Source organism: Arabidopsis lyrata (genome assembly GCF_000004255.2).
Source record: "Arabidopsis lyrata subsp. lyrata unplaced genomic scaffold ARALYscaffold_6, whole genome shotgun sequence".
NCBI classification, from domain to species: domain Eukaryota; kingdom Viridiplantae; phylum Streptophyta; class Magnoliopsida; order Brassicales; family Brassicaceae; genus Arabidopsis; species Arabidopsis lyrata.
In genome coordinates this window covers 2,056,024-2,077,757 of record NW_003302550.1, presented here as the reverse complement: position 1 = coordinate 2,077,757, position 21,734 = coordinate 2,056,024, and the positions used below count along the sequence as shown (strand labels likewise).

The 21,734-nt window shown below is 35.3% G+C and overlaps 6 protein-coding genes across 7 annotated transcripts; 2 read left to right on the top strand and 4 right to left on the bottom strand.

Moving 5' to 3' along the window:
• Window positions 1–23: 23 nt before the first annotated feature.
• Window positions 24–1,125, bottom strand: LOC9309284. Its single transcript, XM_021020352.1, is given in 3 exon segments — window positions 24–314; window positions 317–610; window positions 613–1,125. Coding segments are annotated over 3 exon segments (939 nt in total). The 5' UTR covers window positions 1,097–1,125; the 3' UTR covers window positions 24–153.
• Window positions 1,126–2,190: 1,065 nt separating this feature from the next.
• On the top strand, window positions 2,191–3,407 carry LOC9307245 (eukaryotic translation initiation factor 2 subunit alpha). Its single transcript, XM_002873169.2, has 2 exons — window positions 2,191–3,109; window positions 3,251–3,407. Exons 1-2 carry the CDS (start codon window positions 2,726–2,728, stop codon window positions 3,329–3,331), a joined length of 465 nt encoding a protein of 154 aa, XP_002873215.1. The 5' UTR covers window positions 2,191–2,725; the 3' UTR covers window positions 3,332–3,407.
• A 463-nt stretch (window positions 3,408–3,870) lies between these two features.
• On the bottom strand, window positions 3,871–6,463 carry LOC9307244 (polyamine transporter RMV1). Its single transcript, XM_002871128.2, has one exon. It carries the CDS (start codon window positions 5,854–5,856, stop codon window positions 4,390–4,392), a length of 1,467 nt encoding a protein of 488 aa, XP_002871174.1. The 5' UTR covers window positions 5,857–6,463; the 3' UTR covers window positions 3,871–4,389.
• A 77-nt stretch (window positions 6,464–6,540) lies between these two features.
• LOC9309283 (tubulin gamma-2 chain) lies at window positions 6,541–9,168 on the bottom strand. The gene is made up of 10 exons (XM_002871127.2): window positions 8,935–9,168; window positions 8,546–8,858; window positions 8,066–8,466; window positions 7,879–7,932; window positions 7,700–7,804; window positions 7,523–7,597; window positions 7,385–7,429; window positions 7,110–7,238; window positions 6,885–6,989; window positions 6,541–6,802 (listed from the first exon to the last, which is right to left on the bottom strand). Exons 1-10 carry the CDS (start codon window positions 9,061–9,063, stop codon window positions 6,734–6,736), a joined length of 1,425 nt encoding a protein of 474 aa, XP_002871173.1. The 5' UTR covers window positions 9,064–9,168; the 3' UTR covers window positions 6,541–6,733.
• A 140-nt stretch (window positions 9,169–9,308) lies between these two features.
• Window positions 9,309–11,651, top strand: LOC9307243 (PHD finger protein ALFIN-LIKE 1). 2 transcript variants are annotated; one of them, XM_021020369.1, is made up of 6 exons: window positions 9,309–9,563; window positions 9,665–9,697; window positions 9,799–10,021; window positions 10,832–10,955; window positions 11,054–11,313; window positions 11,412–11,651. In XM_021020369.1, the coding sequence occupies exons 1-5, from the start codon at window positions 9,470–9,472 to the stop codon at window positions 11,303–11,305; spliced, it is 726 nt and encodes a 241-aa protein (XP_020876028.1). In that variant the 5' UTR covers window positions 9,309–9,469; the 3' UTR covers window positions 11,306–11,313; window positions 11,412–11,651. The 2 variants fall into 2 exon arrangements, with proteins under 2 accessions (XP_020876028.1, XP_020876029.1); XM_021020370.1 differs by having other exon boundaries at window positions 11,054–11,317.
• A 4,127-nt stretch (window positions 11,652–15,778) lies between these two features.
• On the bottom strand, window positions 15,779–18,535 carry LOC9309282 (probable 2-oxoglutarate-dependent dioxygenase At5g05600). Its single transcript, XM_002871126.2, has 3 exons — window positions 17,805–18,535; window positions 17,167–17,497; window positions 15,779–16,165 (listed from the first exon to the last, which is right to left on the bottom strand). The coding sequence occupies exons 1-3, from the start codon at window positions 18,341–18,343 to the stop codon at window positions 15,917–15,919; spliced, it is 1,119 nt and encodes a 372-aa protein (XP_002871172.1). The 5' UTR covers window positions 18,344–18,535; the 3' UTR covers window positions 15,779–15,916.
• Between the last annotated feature and the right edge of the window lie 3,199 nt (window positions 18,536–21,734).

Sequence of the window (21,734 nt, the reverse complement as noted above, 5' to 3'; positions counted from 1 at the left end):
ACATAAGTTTGACACCCTCTCCATTGTGTAAGAACATTAACATTAATCTGGTTAAAGAAATGAGTTTTAGAACTGAAAATAAAGAAGGTCTAAAACTTAAAAACAGATGAAACGAAACAAAAGAAAGAAGCTAAAGGGAGAAAAATCATTAAATCAAACTCCATCTAAGGAGTCAACAGCAGCAACCTGAGACCTCATTGAACTTGAAGCATCAACTATTGACTTGGTCTTTTTCAATAGCTCCTGCCACTTTGCATCATCTTTTACAATCTTGACCCGATCTTCAACGATCGTAAAGCTGCTTCTTGTAACACTTGCCTTCCACTCAAAGTTGAAACCCTTGCAGCAACTTTCAACATCTTATCAAGACTATCAGAAGACAACAACCCAAAAGCCAAAAGGTAAACGATCCTATCTTCATCAGGAATCAATCCAAATTTCCGAGCAGCCTCGGTATATCTTTTCTGATTCTTGTACAATGCATGAAAAGCAGAGTGACAAATGCAAATGAGGTCTATGATTTCTATATCATCACTTTCTCTTGGAATCAGACCAGCAAATCCAGAGTGAAGCATAGCAATAGGAAGCTTGTGAGTTTGAGCAGGAAACTAATGGCATTAATGAAAGAAGCAAACTTTTTGACAAAAGCCAAATGAGGGAAAAGAGCTATCATTCTTGAGAAAGTCAAAGTTTTGTTAGTTAGAACAAGCTTTTTTTGACACTTGTCTCTGATTTCAATCCCTAGAGTTGCAGCAACTCTTTTGATAGTTGCTTTACCAGTATCACTAGTTCTCTCCAATTTATCTTTCCTTATGTTACCTCTCAGCAAGGCAACTGCAATAGCTCTGAAGAATATATTGGTGACTTCAGCTTTGGGTAAGGTTTTCATTCTCTCAAACAATTCAGTCAACAAATCATGTGGTGAAAACCCACTAGACTGGTGTTGAGTCAATGTTGGTGCGATGGCATCAGAAAGCGAAGCTGCAACTTCTTTGAAATCAAAGCTGCTAAGAGCTTCTTCCATTTTCTTCTTTCGAGCTTCGAGGTATTCATCAAAAGTAACTCTTAAGTCAATGAATGCTTTCAAATCATGCATCACTACACAGAAAGATGTACTAGGGGAAAAGAATGTACCTGTAATATGGACTAAACACCTTTTAACAGCAGCTGATCAAGCTCAGTTTTTAGCTCCGTCAACTCAACCTAATTTTCATTTCTGCATTGCAGCAACTGCCTCCTAGCTCGTTAAGTTTCTGATTTTTTTTTTCTTGAGATGGTATTTTCTGCCAAAGATTGACATTCATATTATCATTAGATCATACTTTGAAGCATATACTTTGGCAATCCAATGGTTTAGGAGTGTTGAATTTCAGATAACTCAACATCACAAACTAACAAGTGTAGAAAAGGATCCAAATCACAGTAATCTTTGAACATTCTATTTGCAAGAAGTGTAGGAAAGTATTAAACTTTCACATTCCAAAAACTCTGAATCAAGCCAAGAAAATTCCTGAAGATTTCTACTTCCATGGTTCCAAATTTTAAAAAATCCACATCCAGAACTATAAATTCGATAAGAAAAAAAAGACGATAAGCAATAATTAAGGTTTATACAGATTTTAACACTCACCAGTCGAAATCTGAAAGCATGAATCTATAGTTGTGAGCAGTGCCGGTCCGGCATATATGAGTGCCCTACGCAATTCCTAAATAACATGCCTTGTTCATATCACACTTCTAGTGATGACATATTTCTAGGAATTGAAACAAGTAAAAGAAAAAAAAAATTAAACACTTAACCAGCAAAAGTTATAAACTAAAACTGTGAAACAATTATCAAAAGAAAACAGAGAAGTCAAAAAGAAAATTAAAAAACTAAAGAAAACTAAGAAAAATATTATAAAAAATTTTAACAACTGTATGGTCGTTTTTTTTTTCTTTTCTCTAGAGTTTATGATTTTTTTTACTTAAGCCTTTAGTTGTTTTACTTGTATATGAAAAAGCCCACAATATTTATCTAAAAAGACCCTACACAAAAATTCATAGTATAAACATATATGAAAAAACTTAAAAAATTTTTATCTGAAAAGGCCCTCAAAATTTGAGGCCCGAATCAGTGGCTTCACTTGCCTGTCCTATGGGCCGGGCCTGGTTGTGAGCTCTTCGTGTTTTTGCCTCAAAATGAGAGAAGAAGAAGAAAAATAACATAAAAGAGGAGCTAGCAACATGTATACTATTTCACTTTTTTTAGAGTTTCTAAGCCAATCAGAAGGCTCTATTTCAGACCCACTCGCACAAAGTGCGCGTTGCGCGAGTGAGAGCAATTCCTGAAGGGGGTTTACCTTTCGAAATCATGCCTATTTCTATCGACGCACTTCTCTCCAAATTTTCCATCGCGTGACTCTTTGTAATTCTAATAATGTAAACCGAACCGAAATCAATTGTAATTTAAAACCATATTAACCGAACCGAAATCAATTGTAATTTCTTGTAGATTAACCGGTGTCGTTGGCAAGCTACGTAGTCGTATTAGAGTGGGCCGTGAGAATGTGAGTGACTCGGCGAGATTGAAGATTATACGACGGCGACTATCTATAACGACAGAATCGTCCCAATTTTGAAAACCCTAAAACTCAATCTTTCGACTCTCTGCTAAGATAGAAACTCAATCTTGCTTTCTCTGTAATTCGTAGCTTCCTAAGGTTTTCTCAAGAATCTCATAACCATGGCGAATCCCGCACCGAATCTGGAATGTCGTATGTACGAATCCAAATACCCTGATGTAGACATGGCGGTGATGATCCAGGTGAAGAACATCGCTGACATGGGAGCTTACGTCTCTCTACTTGAGTACAACGACATTGAAGGAATGATCCTATTCTCTGAGCTCTCTCGCCGTCGGATTCGTAGTATCAGTAGCTTAATCAAGGTCGGTCGGATCGAGCCTGTAATGGTCCTTCGTGTCGATAGAGAGAGAGGTTACATTGATCTTAGTAAGCGTAGGGTTAGTGATGAGGACAAAGGGGCTTGTGAGGAGAGGTTTAATAAGAGCAAGCTTGTTCACTCTATCATGCGTCATGTTGCTGAGACTGTTGGTGTCGATTTGGAGGTACTGTATATTAATAGGATTCTGTGACTCTTCTCTCAATTCCTGCATTGCCTTCAATGTTCTAGCTTTATCTGTGTCATGTTGTTTTCTTCTTGAACTGAAACAAGGTCCAATTTTGAGGAATAACCTTCTTTTTTGTAGGAGCTATACGTACACATCGGTTCAATGAATCAAGCCAAGAAAATTCCTGAAGATTTCTACTTCCATGGTTCCAAATTTTAAAAAATCCACATCCAGAACTATAGATTAGATAAGAACAAATACGGAAGATGTATTAAGGTGTATACAGATTTTAACACTCACCAGTCCGAAATCTGAAATCTGAAAGCATGAATCTAGTTGTGTTTTTGCCTCAAAATGAGAGAAGAAGAAGAAAAATAACATAAAAGAGGAGCTAGCAACATGTATACTATTTCACTTTTTTTAGAGTTTCTAAGCCAATCAGAAGGCTCTATTTCAGTCCCACTCGCACAAAGTGCGCGTTGCGCGAGTGAGAGCAATTCTGTGGGTGTACCCCTTTAGGAATCATGCCTTTTTCAATCAACGCACTTCTTTCCAAAATCTCCATCGCGTGAATGTTTTTTGTTTTCTTCTCAAAACCAATTTAAACCGAACCGAATTCAATTATAATTTCAAAACCATGTAAACCGAACCGAAATCAACATATTTTCTCTTACGGAATCAGCAAATTCTGGACAGAAAATTTCAAAAAGAGGAAACACCACAACTCAAAACCACAAACTATGAACTGATAGAAAAAATATCCAAAATCACAGTAATCTTTGAACATTACAAGAACTGTAGGAAAATCTCAGAATCAAGCCAAGAAAAAGATTCCTGGAGATTTCTGACTTCCACGGAAGACTAGGGATAGTCTAGTGAAGTCATCAACACATTCTTGCAGCAACTCTTTTAATAGTTGCTTTACCAATATCACTAGTTCTCTCCAATTAATCTTTCCTTATGTTACCTCTCAGCAATGCAATGCCAATAGCTCTAAGAATGTGTTGATGACTTCACTAGACTATCCCTAGTTGTCAATGAATCAACTACAAGTGTTGCGTAAGATGCAATATATAATTAAGCACATGCGGTGTAAATTTGTGTATAATGCAAAAGCAAAGAAATCCAATAAGCTGAAAAGAAATGTCTTCATCTAATAGTGTTAAATAAGCTTTATGCTTTGATCAAAAATCCAGATCTTCTTCTTCTAAAGCAATGATTATTACTTGTAAGATCAAAGGTAAAAAAAAAAACCATAAGCATCACCATCTTCGGTCTTACTCCATCAGGTTTGGTAGGTGAGAGCTGGTTGAGAACTTGAGCCATCCCTTTTTTTCCACTTGCTTAAGACAAGGTTGCAACACTAGCCCAATCACTATTGCTGCAAGGCTCACCAGCGCAACTTTCAGGTTAGTAAGCGCCATGATGACACCGATCAACACTGTTGGTGGAATGCACATGAGGATCGATCCCAAAACCCCTACAGGTATCTTGAACGGCCGTGTTGCAGCCGGATACTTCATCCTTAACCTCACAAAGGTAATAAACTCCAAAACCATTCCAAAACAGTATAACAAATTCTCTGCAGCCACAATCTCTTGAAAGCTTAACCATGACAAGAGAATCACACCAGAGGCCGAGAACAGTATCCCCACCCATGGAGTTCCGTAGCGCGATCTCTTGGCAAAGACCTTGGGAAGCATCCCCCGCTCAGCCATTCCAAGAAGCTGAAAAGAATCACTGCTCATTTCAGCCAAAAACATTCCCATGTTCGATGTCGCAGCTGCAGCTTGAATCCACCATCCCAACCATGCTCCTCCTATAATTTTACCGATATCAGCGAAATACCCGTCAGTCCATAGCTTCTGATCAAGAGCTATAGCTCCTGTCCCGGTCAAAACCGGAAAAATGTAAGATAGCACAACAAGAACCAGAGCATAAAACAGAGCCCTTGGTAACGTTTTACTCGGGTTTTCCACTTCGCCCGAAAGCGTACTAATCGAATCCCAATAGTTGAGATTCCAGAAAAGTGTGTTGAGATACAAGCTCCAGTCAACACCTTTCATCTTCTTGCTAACCACAAGCCATCTCGAAGGCTTAAGCTTTGGAATCGACATGAAAGACATCACCAGAAACGGAAGGATCGAGAAAACGCCGAGAAGAACAGCTGCTACACCGACAATGCTTAAACCCCTGTAGTTCAAGTAAGTCAAGGCTACAGTCAACACCAAAATTGCAGCGACTCGAGGGATTCCACTACCGAGAATCGGGATTCCGGATTTGAGATAGTCGAGGAAAAGAATCGGATAAAGAGCGTTGTCTATAACGCCGCTTAGCCATTTAACCCAACCTTGTTGAAACCCCCAATAAGGTCCCAAGGCTGAAGAGACCCACACAACGTAACCACCGTTCTCAGGGAACATTGTTCCCATCTCAGCGGTGATGAGTGCTTCAGGGATACTCCATATGAACGGGAAGACGATGAATCCAACAATGGCTAACAATGGTCCTGCTGCTTTCACACTATCCTCAATCCCAAACGGACCGCCTGAGACCTCGTAGAATATCAGGAAAACTAGTGGCAGTACAGTAATTTTCTTGAATTGGTTGACGGTTCTCGCCGGAGACAGAGCAGCGTCACCGGTGGTGGGGACATCTATGTTTATGTGAGGAGGTGGGTTTTCGGTGGAGATTCTTAGCTTCTGTGTGGCGGAGTCAAGATTGGAAGAGCTAAGCTCAGTCATCAAGAATTGAAACTTAAAATAATTGAGAAAGTGCTAGGGAATTTGCTTCGACGTACGCGGAACAGAGCTAGCAGAGACCAGAAACATGGAATAGTTGGAAACTTTGAGCTCCTAGAAATCGAACAGAACCCAGAAGAAACAATCGCAGTTGTTGTTGTCGTTCCAAGTTTAACAAGATTATTTTATATTCCAATAGAGAGAAAGAAAAAGGAAACAAGGCTTCTTTATTGACAAAGACATGTTCTCCTAACTCATGTAGGATAATAATAAATTCATAACAGATGTTAGATAACGATAAAACCTTCTTTTTTTTTATTAATTTTTAATAAACAACTCTATTAATAAATCCACCAATGAATAAAATCTTGTATTGCCGACCCAAGAAAATCTTTTACAGTATATTTTAGCACTCACCTAATAAACAAGTCGTATATTCTAGATACCTAAGCATGCATCTCAAGGTTTAAAACGAGGTTGTTTTTGTTGCTGCTATATCACACTAATAGAACAACCTGTTTTCTAGCAGCTACAATGACTTTAAGCAGGGGTCCCCGGAACTTTAGTTGGTGTAAATTCAATATGCATAGGATTCAAAGAATATACTGTATGTTGATACAATTCAAGAATCCTAGAATACCTGATCCTGAAGAGATGCAACTTTTATGTGCTCTTAATCTTACAAAGTACCCAAAAGCACACACATTCATCTCATAGATTGAAACTCATCCACATCATAATATTATTCGAGGTTTACAATGCCAACTCTCTTTATCGTTACTACTACTGATCCTACCAAAGAAAACCTATCATGACCTGAAAAATCTCAGTTAAAAAGCGAAACATCATATGACTTACTCTTGACTTTTTGTTTTGTTGATCAGAACGCTAACTTAGGATCCACAACTCCTGAAGCATTGCCTTCACCAGTCATAAGCTGTCCAGGGTCCTGAGAAAGACAGATATTCAATAATCATTAAGAGTTCCTCCAAAAGTGTTATTATAGATGGCAAAAGCTTAAGCCTATATACCTCCATTCCCCATTTGATGTAATCTGGAGACTCACAGGCCTTATATTCGTCTACCAAACTCTCAATTATGTCCCTTGATTCATCAAACTCTGAAAGATCATTGTCCTGTCCATGTCAACATGTAGATTCTCATGATTTCAACATTAACTGTCAATGCTAATGAAAGGGTGGGTTGCACTAAACATCAGCCGAACAAAGGCAAATATATTTGAGTAGTCAACTTACAGCAAACATGGGAAACTTTCGGTAATTGTCAAGAAAAGCTTGCTTCTTCCTCAACTTGTCATATTGGCTCAAACATCTGCTGAAAAGATGCCTGATACTAGTGTGGCTTGCTAACATAAGACCACTGACCTGAAATATCAATACACCACCAAAGTTAAGAGTCTTCGTTGTATCTTCTAAAGCATGAACCAGCAGCCTTAGACATTAATTGTAAGGAGTACCAAATCTCAGCATGACAGACATATGTATACATATTTAGAGTGATATAAGATTACCCTATGAGCAGTTTGAACATATGGGGACTTCTTGGAAAGAGCAACCTGTTGAGAGTAAGATATGGAAAAAATTTGTGATGCAAGTCCGAGGTCAAGCCAAGAGCAATAACTAATTTGCAGACACAATTCGGTTAGAACCTGTATGCTTGCAGGTCCCCAGTCAATGAAATTAACAAGCTTTCTTTCTCGTATCCTCTGCAAACTCTCATGCACCTAATATCAAGTAGTGAGACAACAGAGCAGATCACATCAGTAAGAAAGAATTAACCTATTCATCCTCAATATGTCGAACAAAAAACTGCTACATGAGAGTACCTGAGTAGGATCGACTTCTCCTTGAATTATATTCAATATTGATATGTACTTTGCCTGACTAGCTTCTTTGTTTCTAGCATAAGACGAAACCATGATATTCTTTGTCTGCGAATACAATTATGTTAGAAGAACATCTGATTCAAGTTTCGAAAAAAGATAGGAGAGAGCAAACAGCTCACCTGTAGAAGCCTCCTCATAACATCCAGCACAGTAGTTTTACGAATGACATTTGCCTGCCAAGAACAATTTACATAAGAGAGTGCCAAACATAACATTCAGAAGTCATGTTCAAGATACAACAGCAGCTTCCCATAAATATATTGTGATTTGATGGTATAAGTTATTAAACTGATTGAGATATCTAACCTGGCGCTCAACAGTCAATGGTGTATATCCAGTCATGAGGAAGTGACACCTGGGTGTTGGGATCAAAGATGCAAGCAAGCCAACCAAGTCATTATTCATGTATCCTGGATAACGCAATGTTGTTGTGCTAGCAGACATCACAGTTGACACCAAAGAATTCGTCTGAGCAAAAGTAGGATTTGTCAGATGTAGACGCTCCACAGCAATTCTATTCAACGCAGTGTTGTCCAGAACAACAACACAATCAGCATTTAACGTAAGCCGCTTCAACGTCAACAGTGAGTTGTAGGGCTGAACAACAACGTCACTCGTTTCCATCTGATTGGGAAATACACTGTATGTCTGAACCAACTTCTTGCTATAGCGATCATTCAAAGTCTCCAGTAAATAAGACCCCATACCTTCATGTGAAACAACAAAAACAAAAGTCATTCAGTGAATAAACATAAGCTAAAGGGATTGGCAAAAAAGATTGAAAACCTGAGCCAGTGCCTCCAGCAATAGAGTGGCAAAGAACAAAACCCTCAAGGCTATCACTTCCATCAGCTTCTCGATCAATCATGTCCATGATTTCCTCTTCAACACCTTTCCCCTGGTGATATCCACTGGCCCAGTTATTACCAGCACCACCGCCATGGTCGGAAAGGAAGATATTCTCATGATTATAAAGATTCCGGTATTCACCATTCTGAATGCCATTGATAACTCTAGGCTCCAAATCAATAAGTAGAGCTCGTGGTATATAGTGTTGGTCATCAGCTTGGTAAAAAAACACATCTTTTCTATCACCTCCCTACAGATAGATCATCAATCAATCCACAATTCTATGAACACTAACAATGGAAACGATTTCGAAGAAGAAGAAAGACCTGAGTAGCGAAGTCCTCGAGAATACCATCTTTGCTGATGCCGTGCTCGAGGCAAAGCTGTTTCCAGAACTCCATACCGATCTGGTTCCCACATTGTCCCACCTGCAGCGTAATTATCTCCCTCGGCATCTTCTTCCTCTGTAAAACCCTATACCTAAGTGTTTCGAGACTACTGCTCAAGCGGATGATCAAACTATACTCATTAAAGCCACACTCTCAGCTTCTTTCTTTACTCATTTACAGAGAGAAAACGTTAAACTCGTCGTTTTAGCAGAATTCTATTCGACGTCGTTTTTACTGTAAAACTTACAGACTACGATGGGCCGGGCCAGTCCAGGCCCATTTAAAACAATAGTTACTTTACAAAGACTTCAACTCTTGTTGTCTATCTCTACCTCTCTTGTCCGTGCGCATCGGATTTTGGAAACCATTGATGCAGACCTCAATCCATCTCTAACACCACTGATCTATCTACTTAGGTCTTCTCTAACGATACTCGTAACTTTTTTACTTTGCTTCTTCCCTTACTTCATCGATGGCCGCTGAGTCTTCTAACCCTCGCACTGTCGAAGAGATCTTCAAGGATTTTAGCGGTCGTCGCTCCGGTTTTCTTCGAGCTCTCTCCGTAGGTAGACTACGACGACGCTACCTCCTCATTTTCTCCTATTTTCTCATAAATGTTTTGGCTTTCTAATTTTACGTTTTGTTGTTCTTGCCTGTCTTTTACTAGATGTTGACAAGTTCTACTCTTTATGCGATCCGGGTATGTGAGCTCTTTCCATCGTTATTTTTCGGATCTGTGTTTGTTTTTCTCCATGGATAAGCTTCAGAAAAATAAACCCTTTTTGGTTTATCGGGTCTTAGAAATGGAGAATCTGTGTTTGTACGGACACCCTAATGGGACATGGGAAGTGAATCTTCCAGCTGAGGAAGTGCCTCCGGAGCTACCTGAGCCAGCTCTTGGAATCAATTTCGCAAGAGATGGTATGCAGCGTAAAGATTGGCTCTCTTTAGTTGCTGTCCACAGTGATTGTTGGTTACTCTCTGTTTCTTCTTACTTCGGCGCTCGTCTTAATCGCAATGAGAGGTACGTTTCCCTTTTGTTTCCTTGCTTGTTTCAGTGACTTTTATAAAATGTGGAAGATAGTTTTACTGTGCTAGTTACAATGTATCGTGGTGTTAATGATGAGAAAAAAAGCTCTCTTTGGACAGTATCATGATTCATGAGCTTGTGTCATCACCATTTGTTTTTGTTTCCTGATTCTTTCTTTCACTGTAGCTCTACTTGTCAATAAGCTTCTTTCCTTCTTAGGTTAAATTTCTTTCAATGCATACCATTTTTCACTGATCCCTTCTGTCTCCTGAACTTGTGTATCATTTGGATATATACTACATCCTATTGTTAATTTTGGTCCCTTATTTTCAATACATGTTTGTTTTCTCTGAGTAGATATCTTGGAATTCACTATCTGACTTATCCTAGAAGCATTGTTTGCTTTACGATTCTCTAAGAGCATGTCTTTGTATGTGAATCTTACATTGTTTACTTATCCGAAAAGCATCTTACTTAGCCTCCATTCCAATGTGAATCAATAATTGTAAATGACGATCTCCAAGACACTACTACAAATGTCTACTATCTTAAAGTTCTGTTTGTTTGTATGTATACTATTTATTTATGGTTTTTCTAAAGTTGAGGGTTCCTTGGAGAAATTCTCTTCTCGAGTCTAATTAAATTTTGGTTACTCCAATCTCCTTGTGTGTTCTGAGTTTCTGTTTATGCTGGTAACCAAGCACGTAAGTTGACATCTACGGGTATATGAACTTATTTGATACTGTTCTGAGTTTCATGCTGCTGTGTCTAGCAACTTATATTGTAGTTCCGTTCAATGAGCAGGAAACGCCTATTTAGTCTGATCAACGATCTCCCAACTCTCTTCGAAGTAGTGACGGGTAGGAAGCCCATCAAAGATAATAAACCAAGCATGGATCTCGGAAGCAAATCCAGAAACGGCGTTAAGGTATCATGATGAACTCTCTACTACTCTTTACCATCCCAAAACAAACTTCTTTCATGTTAATGAATTATTGTGTTTTGGTTGGTATTGAATTGTTGCAGAGATCAATTGAAGGGCAGACAAAGAGCACGCCGAAGCTAATGGAAGAGAGCTACGAAGATGAAGACGATGAGCACGGAGACACACTGTGTGGAAGTTGTGGAGGAAACTACACAAACGACGAGTTCTGGATATGTTGTGATGTGTGTGAACGTTGGTACCATGGGAAGTGTGTGAAGATAACACCAGCCAAAGCAGAGAGCATCAAGCAATACAAATGCCCTTCTTGCTGTACTAAGAAAGGAAGACAGTGAGTGAATGAGTGAGTCATCTTTCTCCTTTTCCATCCTTTTTCCTTTTTAAGTTGTTGCAAAACATCCTTTTGTTAATTTATGAATACAAAACTATTATTGGTGTTAGATTCTCAAAATAAGGGCGTTTTGGATTAGTATTGAGACATGGAGAGAGTCATAAAGACACCACCAGCTGGTTAGAGAACTTCGTCAACTTTTGATCAAATATGCCATGTGTTTGTATATATAGCGACTCTACTTTCATTAGTTTATGTGTAATAACTCTTCGGCTATATAAAAGAATTCTTATGTAAGGTTGATCTTCATAATCTCTCGTATGGTGTTTTTAACTAAAAGGTTGTACTGACATTTTTTAAGCGGTTATAGTATTAGCGGTGTTCTGTTATGGGCACAAACCCAAAATAATGGAAAAAAAAATAGCCTCATTTTCTGATTATATCGATATCTATACTAGTATTTTTGAAGTACATCTTTAGCGGATGGGTTAAATTCTTATCCGACAAATTTGGTATCCGATCCTACAAAAAATTTACTTCATAAATGTTACATCGGATAGTTCATATCTTTTCGATCGGATCAAAACATATCTAAAATTATGAACCGAATATTTCATATTTAAAAATATAGATATTTAGAAGATTTGATTAAGATTTATAAATACAATTCTCCTATCATCTTTGTTTGAATATGTTTTAACTGTTTTGAATTGTCGTATAATACATAAAGTTTTAAAAAAATCTCAATTTTTTTCTGTATATATTTGGATTCGAAATTTTTAAAATGGATATATATTATCCGATTGATGAAAAAGGTGTGTGTTCGACGTTCCATATCGGCTAAAATATTTAGATCATATTATAAATAAGATAAAAATTATTCCAAATCCGAATGAACAAGAAGCTCAACTTAATAAGCATCCAAATTTAAAATTATTTACAATGTTCCTATCATCTTTGTTTAAACATTTTTTAACTGTTTTGAATCGTCATATAATACATAAAGTTTTAAAAAAGTCTCAATTTTTTTTCTTCATATATTAGGATTCGAAATTTTTAAAACGAATATATATTACTCAATTGATGAAAAAGGTGTGTGTTCGACGTTCCATATCGGCTAAAATATTTAGATCATAATATAAATAAGATCAAAATAAATCCAAATCCGAATGAACAAGAACCTCAACTTAATAAGCATCTAAATTTAAAATTATTTACAATTCTCCTATCATCTTTGTTTGAACCTTTTTTAACTGTTTTGAATCGTCATATAATATATAAAGTTTAAAAAAAGTCTCAAAAATTTTCCTGCATATATTGGGATTCGATATTTCTAAAACGGATATATATTGCCCAATTGATAAAGAAGGTATGTGTTCGACGTTCCATATCGGCTAAAATATTTAGATCATATTATAAATAAGATAAAAATGAATCCAAATCCGAATGAACAAGAAACTCAACTTAATAAGCATCCAAATTTAAAATTATATACCGTTTCATTCGATTATTTAGTTTAAGTGTTTAATTTTACCAAAAACGTTAAATTTTAAATCAATAAAAAATTTTTTATAATATTATGAACATTTGAACATATATAAAGAGGTACAATAACACGAGACATGTTATATTGGTACATAAAGTTATATAACGGAAAGAGTTTTTAAGAAGTTTTAAATATTATAATTAATGTATTTAAAATCAATTAATAAAAAGTTTATAATATAAGAACATTTGAACATATATAAAGAGTTAAAATAACATGGGATGGTTATATTACAGGACGAAGTTATATGACGGGACGAATTTGAATCAAATTTTTTTTAATAAGTAAACTATAAAATATAAATGTCTTACAAAAAAATACAATTTGCAAAAATTTTATATAATATATAACCAATAAATTTTTAAAAATACTAATTTTTTAAAAAAATCGTTTTTTGGTGTACCGCGAATTAAAATCTAGTATTTTCTTAAATTTACACCGTTGACATAGAATTATTAATTTTATTAATTTATACCATTTTTACAGCATCTAGAACTTCTTCTAACGTCTAAATCTTGCTCTAACACATCTCTCGAAATTGATACAATTGATTTGATCATATATAACTTTTGATCATAAATTCTTAATATTTTTAGTTAAAGAATAAAGCCGATCAACCATTTACGTTTTGCAAACTTTATGACTCATTGCAAGTTGGAAGCCTTGACTTGTTTAGAGGTGGCCTAAGTGTTTACAATTTACCCATATCTCCTTCAGTCTCTATCCCTAAAACTGACTTGAGAATGAGGGGATAAAAGTCGTTATAACTGTGATTTGAATTTCATACAAAGATTACCACGTTTTAGATTCATGCAAAAGAGTCTAGATATTATAAAAAAGTTTTCAGTAACCTTTAGACTCGATCCAGGAGAGTGATTATTTGAGCCATTTGTTGACAACATGACATTTATAAATTAATATGAATTAATTTTTAGTTAAACGCAGTTATAAGTATAAAAGACCAAAAGTAATAGAGGGTATCAACATTACAAACTTCTTATATCAAACTAAACGTCTGAATCATCATCAATCGTCTATAAAATAAGAATATAGATTTTAAATGATTCAGTTCATTAAGAAGACGTAAACGTCGATAGTGTGAGTAAAAATGCAACTTGCATTTGCTATAATATATATTTTGTATTAACTTTTCTAAATTTTATATATATGTTATTATCACTAGCTACTGACCAACTCGACAGTTATGGCCAAACCACCACTTGAAATCGCACATGCTAATTATAGTAATTTAATAGTGTATATAATCATATTCTTATATTATAAAATGTAAATGTAAGACTATATAGTGCAAACGTTTGACATATTGTATCTAATGATGAATCCAAAGAAAAAAAATATATGGGAATGAGAGGTACACAATAGATCAGACGTGCTTGGTCTTAATCTTATAATATTATCCACAGGCGTTACGAGGCGGAGTCTCGGATTTTTTTCTTAAGAAAAGGTTTAAGATGTTTATAATTACTGATATTCGTATTTATTAGGTTGATGTTCGTTTGTTTAGGGTTTCGCTCGTTGTGGAGCAATTTTTATTATTATTATTTTGGTGCGTATTATAAATAGATTCATCATATTGTGTGTGTTTTTGTTTAATTTTTTGTTTGCTTTTATATATCTTTTAGGATCGAGGTCGGGATTCCAACACGATAAACATCAATTCCAACAATCTGTTAGGTCGAAAACAATCACAAGACTCTATAAAAGTTGAACTTTCTCAACGGTATCTAGCTATATAGATTTGCAAGCATAGTTTGTATCTCTCTATAAAGATATTGTAGTGGATTGTTGTCTATCCAATACGTAGAACAATAGTCCACAAGCATCCGTGGTTTAGTGGCAGAGGAAGTTTTGGGAAAGGGTGAAACTCCCAAACCTGAGTTCGATTCTCTCTGAAAACAAAAACACATTTGTTTGGGAAGTCTGTCAGTTAGACCTTGGCCCAATTGATTTACCTGGTAGCCAGAAATGCAGGCGGCCTGACTACCCCTAGCACTTAGTCGGAAGGCATTCCAAACTCGGGATAGGCATAGTGGTAGCCCGTAAAAGCCTAACCGTTAACACGGTGGACTAGTCCACTATGTACCACCTCGGTGCATTTCTACCGAGGCCGACCGGATAGCCGATAGGGTTTATAAAAAAAAAAACAATAGTCCACAAAGGGTTAGTTCTTCACGTGACTCACGTCCAATACCGCCATTCAAATTCTAAAGGCCAATTTAATTTGTAATATATATATATAGAGAGAAAAAACTGAATTGTAGTCAAATAAGCAAAACCCAAAAAATAGAAAGGAAAACTGAATTGGTGTTTGTGTTTTCTATTTTATTTTTTATTAAGGATTTGATATGGACTTATTGTAATATATTTATGTTGTCACACTAATCTTTAGAACATATGCAGTGGTAGTCTTTAACTAAAGTCTCTCAGAAAAAAGTAAATTAATAAAATAATATAAACTATTATTTAATTGTACTTTTTCTATTTTTTTAGAGATCCTCACAATTAAATAATACTTTTTATTATTTTATTATTTTTCTTTTATCTGAGAGACTTTAGTGAGAGATTCCCACTGCACATAGTCTTATAGTTGAATTGGCATTAAGCATCGTTCAATGATATTCCATATTTCATAATATCATGTGACGTTTAGAGTTCAACAATTATACATTTCTATTATATATAGTTTTATACCATGATCACTATCAACTTTACCACGTTTTTCAAACATGACGACACATTAATTAGGAAATAAACAATTAATGTGTGCAAATGATATTGATAGACGTTAAACTCAGAGATTTATTACAATATACTAGTATTTGAAAATTGCTTGCAAACTAATAGATATGTGACATTTAAAATGATTGCAAAAAAAAAAAAAAAAAAAAAAATCTCTGTAATTCAATATAGTTATTTGCATGAAGATAAATAACCTTTGAAAATTCAAAATATAAATGATTGTACACATATACAAGTCAGGCGTAATAATGTATAATGAAAATAACAAAACATTAATTTTTCTTTACGGGAAGAAGAAAAAAAAAACAATCAACGAGGAGAAATATGAGATTCAACATGGGATTTGCCTTGTGGACCTTGAGTTCTGATAAAGAGTCTATACTGATCAAAGGTCATGGGAGGATATAAAGGGGGATTATGAGTTGATACAAGTTCTTGTAACGGTTGGATCGGAATATCGCTTTTAGGGTTGTAGAAGAAGGCAAGTGAAACTCTCTCTTTGTCCGAGTTCACTATCACTCTATGCTCCACACTCTTGTATGCTGAGTTGCTTAGTATCTGCAGTTTTATCATCGCAGCATATATTAATTATCTTATCAACACGTAGTTGTGTGATTCTAAGGAAATATTTAGACGAAACAAAACACAAAATTTATTTTCTACAAGTACAAAAATTTGGAAAACATTAATATTGTCTACATTTATGTTGTTTTGAGAAATTTCATGTGCATGTACATGTGGTGTTTGTTAAAAAAAAGCGTGTAATACATTGTACATATAAATATTCGATGACAAAAAATATAAATATCCCTTCTAAGCAACATGGGCAAACGGCCAAACACACACATGTGCGCAATGAAGGATTTGCTGTACTATTTGTTTCGTAATACAAATAGAGACAGCCACAATTAATAAATAAAACGATAATTCCAAATTACTAATACTACTATCCTATATTGTTGTTTGATATATATATATAAAGTTGTCCATAAAAAAACCGGTTTGACAGGATAGATCTAAAAGGACGTAATTTCTATTGTCGGAATAATGACTTAATAATTTACATTATTTTCGTTGAAAAATCAAAAAGGCATTTTGGCACCAAGTGGTGGTAGCTGTTTATCATACTTGCATTTAAAAAACGTGTCTAAAACGTGGACTATATATAGCTTATATCATATTCATTGGTTGTCAAATAACAACATTCGCATTTGTCCTTTTCTTAATATGTAGACGTTTTTCTCTGATACAAGATAATAGGGAATTTAGATTTTTCTAAACAAATTCATTTTTTAAAAATATTATTACAGTTTTCGTCAAAAAAAAAAATTATTACTGTTTTAACTTTTAAGATTAAAACTCAATCACTGGTATATCTATGTGTGTGATAAATCTAGTAAATTAGTATTTCTTTAGTTGATATTTACTTTTTTTTTATCGTTTCTTTGTAACGGAGTACTATGTTTGTTTATATATTATTTTAGGTTTTTTTTTTGTTAATTAGGGTTGTTAAAAATATATTTATAGATTCTTTTTTTTGTTAAAAAAAGTTAATCTACCTGTATTTGATCACCAATATTGACGATGAAAGCATGGGGATTAGGCTTGACGGTGATCCACGTGTCATCTTTACGAACCTGGAGACCGAAGACTTGATCGTCCGGTAAGAGAATGGTCATACCGCCAGGATCAGAGTGTGGAGAGAGACCAAGAGCCAGTTCCGGTCGAGGGCATTTTGGGTAATAATTAACCCTTAAACAGGCCCCTATGTTTTCACCACCAAATGCTTCTTGAAACTTATCCTCTTTTAGTCCCAAATTTGTCGATAATACCCTCATAATTCTCCCACTCAGCTTCACTATCTCTTCGCCGTATTCATCGATCACTTCTCTATTTTTTTTAGAAATAGATAAATACAAATTTAATTAATAATATATCAATATCCCAATATTGTACTTTATTCCAACGTTAAAAATCACATAATTCCCCTCGTCAAAAGCAAAAATCAGTATTCTCACATTCCCCAAGTTCTTAGTATATCAAAATTAATATATTCCCAAGATTTGTCCGTACATTTTAAAGAATAAAAAAAACCATACCTATAGTATTATTCTCTGGTAAAATAAAGGAAATGGATCCATGAAAATTAATTAAAGAACATAAACAAAAAAAAAAAGAGAATCGCAGAGGAAGGAACCTTATGGTGGGAGGAAAAGAAGGCCACTTGTTGAAGTCTTTCAAATGATGAGGAAGAAGATGAAGAAAGTAGTAATCACTCCAATCAAGACTTGCTCCTTTCTCAACACCTAACCTACTTCCATAGCCTTCGTAGGTTCTTGGTGAGTTCGAGTAAGTCTCTTTTGCATTCACCGGCAAATGGAAAAACTCTCTCCAATTCTCTCTAGCCGCGTCCATCAACTCCGGTTTGACCCCGTGGTTCACCACCTGGAAGAACCCCCACCCACGGCAAGCCTCCGATATCCGAGCCATGATGACGTCATCAGACAACCCTTCTTCCGAGAAGAGTCCTTCAAGGTCTATGATTGGGATGTTGGTCGCGGCAGGAGCGTCTTCGGTCGTGGTGGGGCGTAGAGATGCTGGTTTGATGTAGCGGTCGGGGAGAGAGGAGAGGTTGCTCTCGGCTAAGGACTGGACTCGGACGATTGGCTCAGGCCACTCATCCATCGATCCTTTCTTCGTCTCGATCTTAACATCCATCTTGTTGTTCTTGTTCATCTTCTTTGTTTCAGTTTATTCTTTTTGCTCATGTGAGACGTTTTAGATATAAAGAAGAGGTTTGTGAGAAATAATTATAATTTTGATTGAAGGAAGGAATTTAAAAGAAGGGTAAAATGGTGGTGGAGGAGAATCTAGAAATCGGCTAGAGACGATGAAAGTAACGTCTTTGTATTTTAATGAAACGTGTGAATAAGTATTGATTTAATTTTTATTTTTTGGGTTATAGAAGGACAAATTGTTTTTGTATCGACATGTAAACTATGCATTACTTTGAGTTTGAGGCAATCTTTGGTTGTATTAGTTTTAACTATTTTAATGACTAAGTGTCGACAAAGACTAAGACTAAAGATACTAATCTCTTAAGATACTAATTAACCAATTTTGCTTAATAGATGACACGTGTCAACTTCCGGACAACGGGATTAGGATTAATGTGCATGAGATGAATATTGTTTTATAGAAATAAACTTATATTTTATTATATATAAAGAGATGGGAAATTGACATCTATTTGATGATGCTAAGAAAAATATTTGGTGTTGCTAAGAATAATAGACAACTTATAAATTAGTAAATGATTTGAGAAAACTATTTCTTTATGTATTATTGATCTTAAGAGAAACAATACAATATAATATATAGAGTTTAGCTTATGTTTAACCAAATTAGAAAGTGAAATACATAATTTTTTTTTTTTCTCATCGAAATACATAAATATGGATAAGCAAATATTTTAATTCTTATTTCTAAATATTTTTGGGTTGAATCTTCATTAATTTAACTCCACAATTAAATTGTACCGTCCACAATAATTGGTCCACAAATTATACATCTTACTCCCAAAATTATCTCTAGTAACAACTAAAATGTGATTTGGTAAAAATATTTTTACAGAGATCATGTGATCAGTTTTCTTTTCATTTGAACCTTCGATGAAACTTTATATTCTCCTCAAGTCTTCCAATTCATTATATGGTGAAACATTTCAACCAATTCAGTGTGTATTTCTTGTTTCATCTATCTAATGATAAACCCTCTTTTTTTTTTTTTTTTTCTTTTTTTTTGATAACCCCTCTTTAAGGCTTCTTTTTTTTTTCTTTTCTTTAAATAATGGTTTTCTTTTAAACTAAAATAACTTATGCAGAATATATACGTACGATATAATGAGACCGTACGTTACCATATTTTAATTTATGTTTTTATTCACTCATAAAGGGTTATTTTCTAATAGGGCAGTTATCCTTTTATTGTTGCACGTCAAACATGTAGAACTGTTTTTTTTTTTTTTTTTGGCTGTAGAATTATAAAGTTCATACTAATTAATTGCAGGGTAATGAAAGTTTCTAGAAATCAGATGATTATAATACAGTATAAACACATGAATCTTAGAAAGAGTAAACGAAATCCCATTAAAAAAAAGTCCCTTAAAAGGGTATACGATCGAGTCACCAATAACGCGTTCTCTCGATATACTAAGAGTTTAGAGCATTTTCATCAATGAATATCTAAAAAAAAAGTATTTGATAAATAAAAAATATTATTATTATTATGATTTTATTTTTTATCAAATTTGAAACAATTAATTAAATTATACCAATCAAATTAAAATACTTAGCAAAATAGTTTTTTAAGAGTGTCTTAAGATGACAATTCTTTTTTCTCTCCCGAGGCGATTTCCCCAGAGGCACCTCTCCAACAAAAACTTCCCTTTCAGCATTTGATTCCGGCCGGCGCTGGCTTCTCCGGCGTCGGTCGGCTCTTCCTTTTCCTTCTTGTTCTTATCTTCCCTTTCAATATTGACTTAGGTGATTTCATGACAAATTCAGAATCACAAATCCTCTTTTTTGCCCTTCTTTTAACGATGGTGTTGATTGGTACGAGTCCGACGACTTCAATTCGTTACACAGTCTCGATAACGGATTCATCTCTAATTTGGGTAGCGTTACAACACACCCAAATTGTATTCAGATTTTTGTATCCGAGTGTGACAAGAGTAGCATCAATTCGTTTCCGTCACAATTGGAGATCTTCTCAAATTTGGGCCAATCCAATTTCGATTCCAAAGAATCGTTATGTCCTTTAGTTTAGAAGGTTTATTTCCGGTGTTTGCCGGTGGAATTTCCGGTTTTTAACCGGTGGATGTCCTCCTACTCGATGGTATGGAGGTTTCACTTGGGTTTTTGATCCCGGAATCCATGGCGTACACACTTTGCTTGGAGGTCTTAAGATTCTCAGAAATCGTATCGGGTATGGTTCTCAAACAAAAATGAGTTTAATCGACGCTACCATCGGCTTCAACTTGTTTATATTTGGGAGTGAATACGTTTACTTCAAATACGATAATGGATTGTTTTCATTCGGCCATTTATCTTGTGATCTCCGGTATGTATCGTCGTGGATGGTTGCTAAGAAACAATGGTGGGAAAAAATAAGAAATAAGAATCCCAAAATCATTCGTATGTGGATAGAATCTCGGAGTAAAAATCGACTACGGAAACCGTCATGGATGAATGGATTTCAATTTGCGCATCAAGGATTTCAAATTTTCAGAGATCAAGTTGGACGCAATAATCAAGGAATTCACATTGTAATTGATGCTTTTCCCATTACTCTATCTATGGACCATATAGAAGAGATGGTGATGACAAATCATTTCCTCCTTGTCATGGTATCGTTGAATCCACAAAAACAAAATCTCGGGACTATGACTTCTCAAATTCCACACGGATGGACTGTTGGTGATGATGATGCTGATCGTGGTGTAGGATCCATCACATCACAAGTTGTTTCTCTAAACAACCGGATATTGCGCCGAGATCTTTGGTCATTCCAGGTAAGCTATAGAGATTTGCTGAAATTTGGCAAGAAGCTGTTCTCAAAAGATGTTAAGGTCGCAATTGCTACTACGGTAAAGTTATTTGTGATTATGTTGAAGAAAGTTACAGAGGCTAGATATTCCAGAAAGACTTTGGTACGGAAGCCTTGGTACCACTATGTCTACATTTCAGAGTTATGTTTGGACACATCGGGTTTACAGTTACGGTTCGCAAAAAGAAAGTTCAGCCACAAGATGCTGCATGCAAATCGTAACAAAGAAAAATCAAATATGAAGTTGGACAATAACAGATCGTATGATCGGTTAGCGAGTAAGACTACTCTTCGGAAAGCATCGTCAATCTCCCTTCTGCTGTATTTTTCTTAGTGTATGGCACATACAGCCGCGTATATAATAATTGTGTTACAGTAATTCTGTATAATGTCTTTGTAATACTTTGAAAATTAATGAAATCTGATTTTGTCGAAAAAAAAAAAAAAAAAAGAGTGTCTTAAGATTTCTCGCATGAGAAACATGTTTTTTTCTCTTTTCTTTTTTCTATTTTTTTATTAT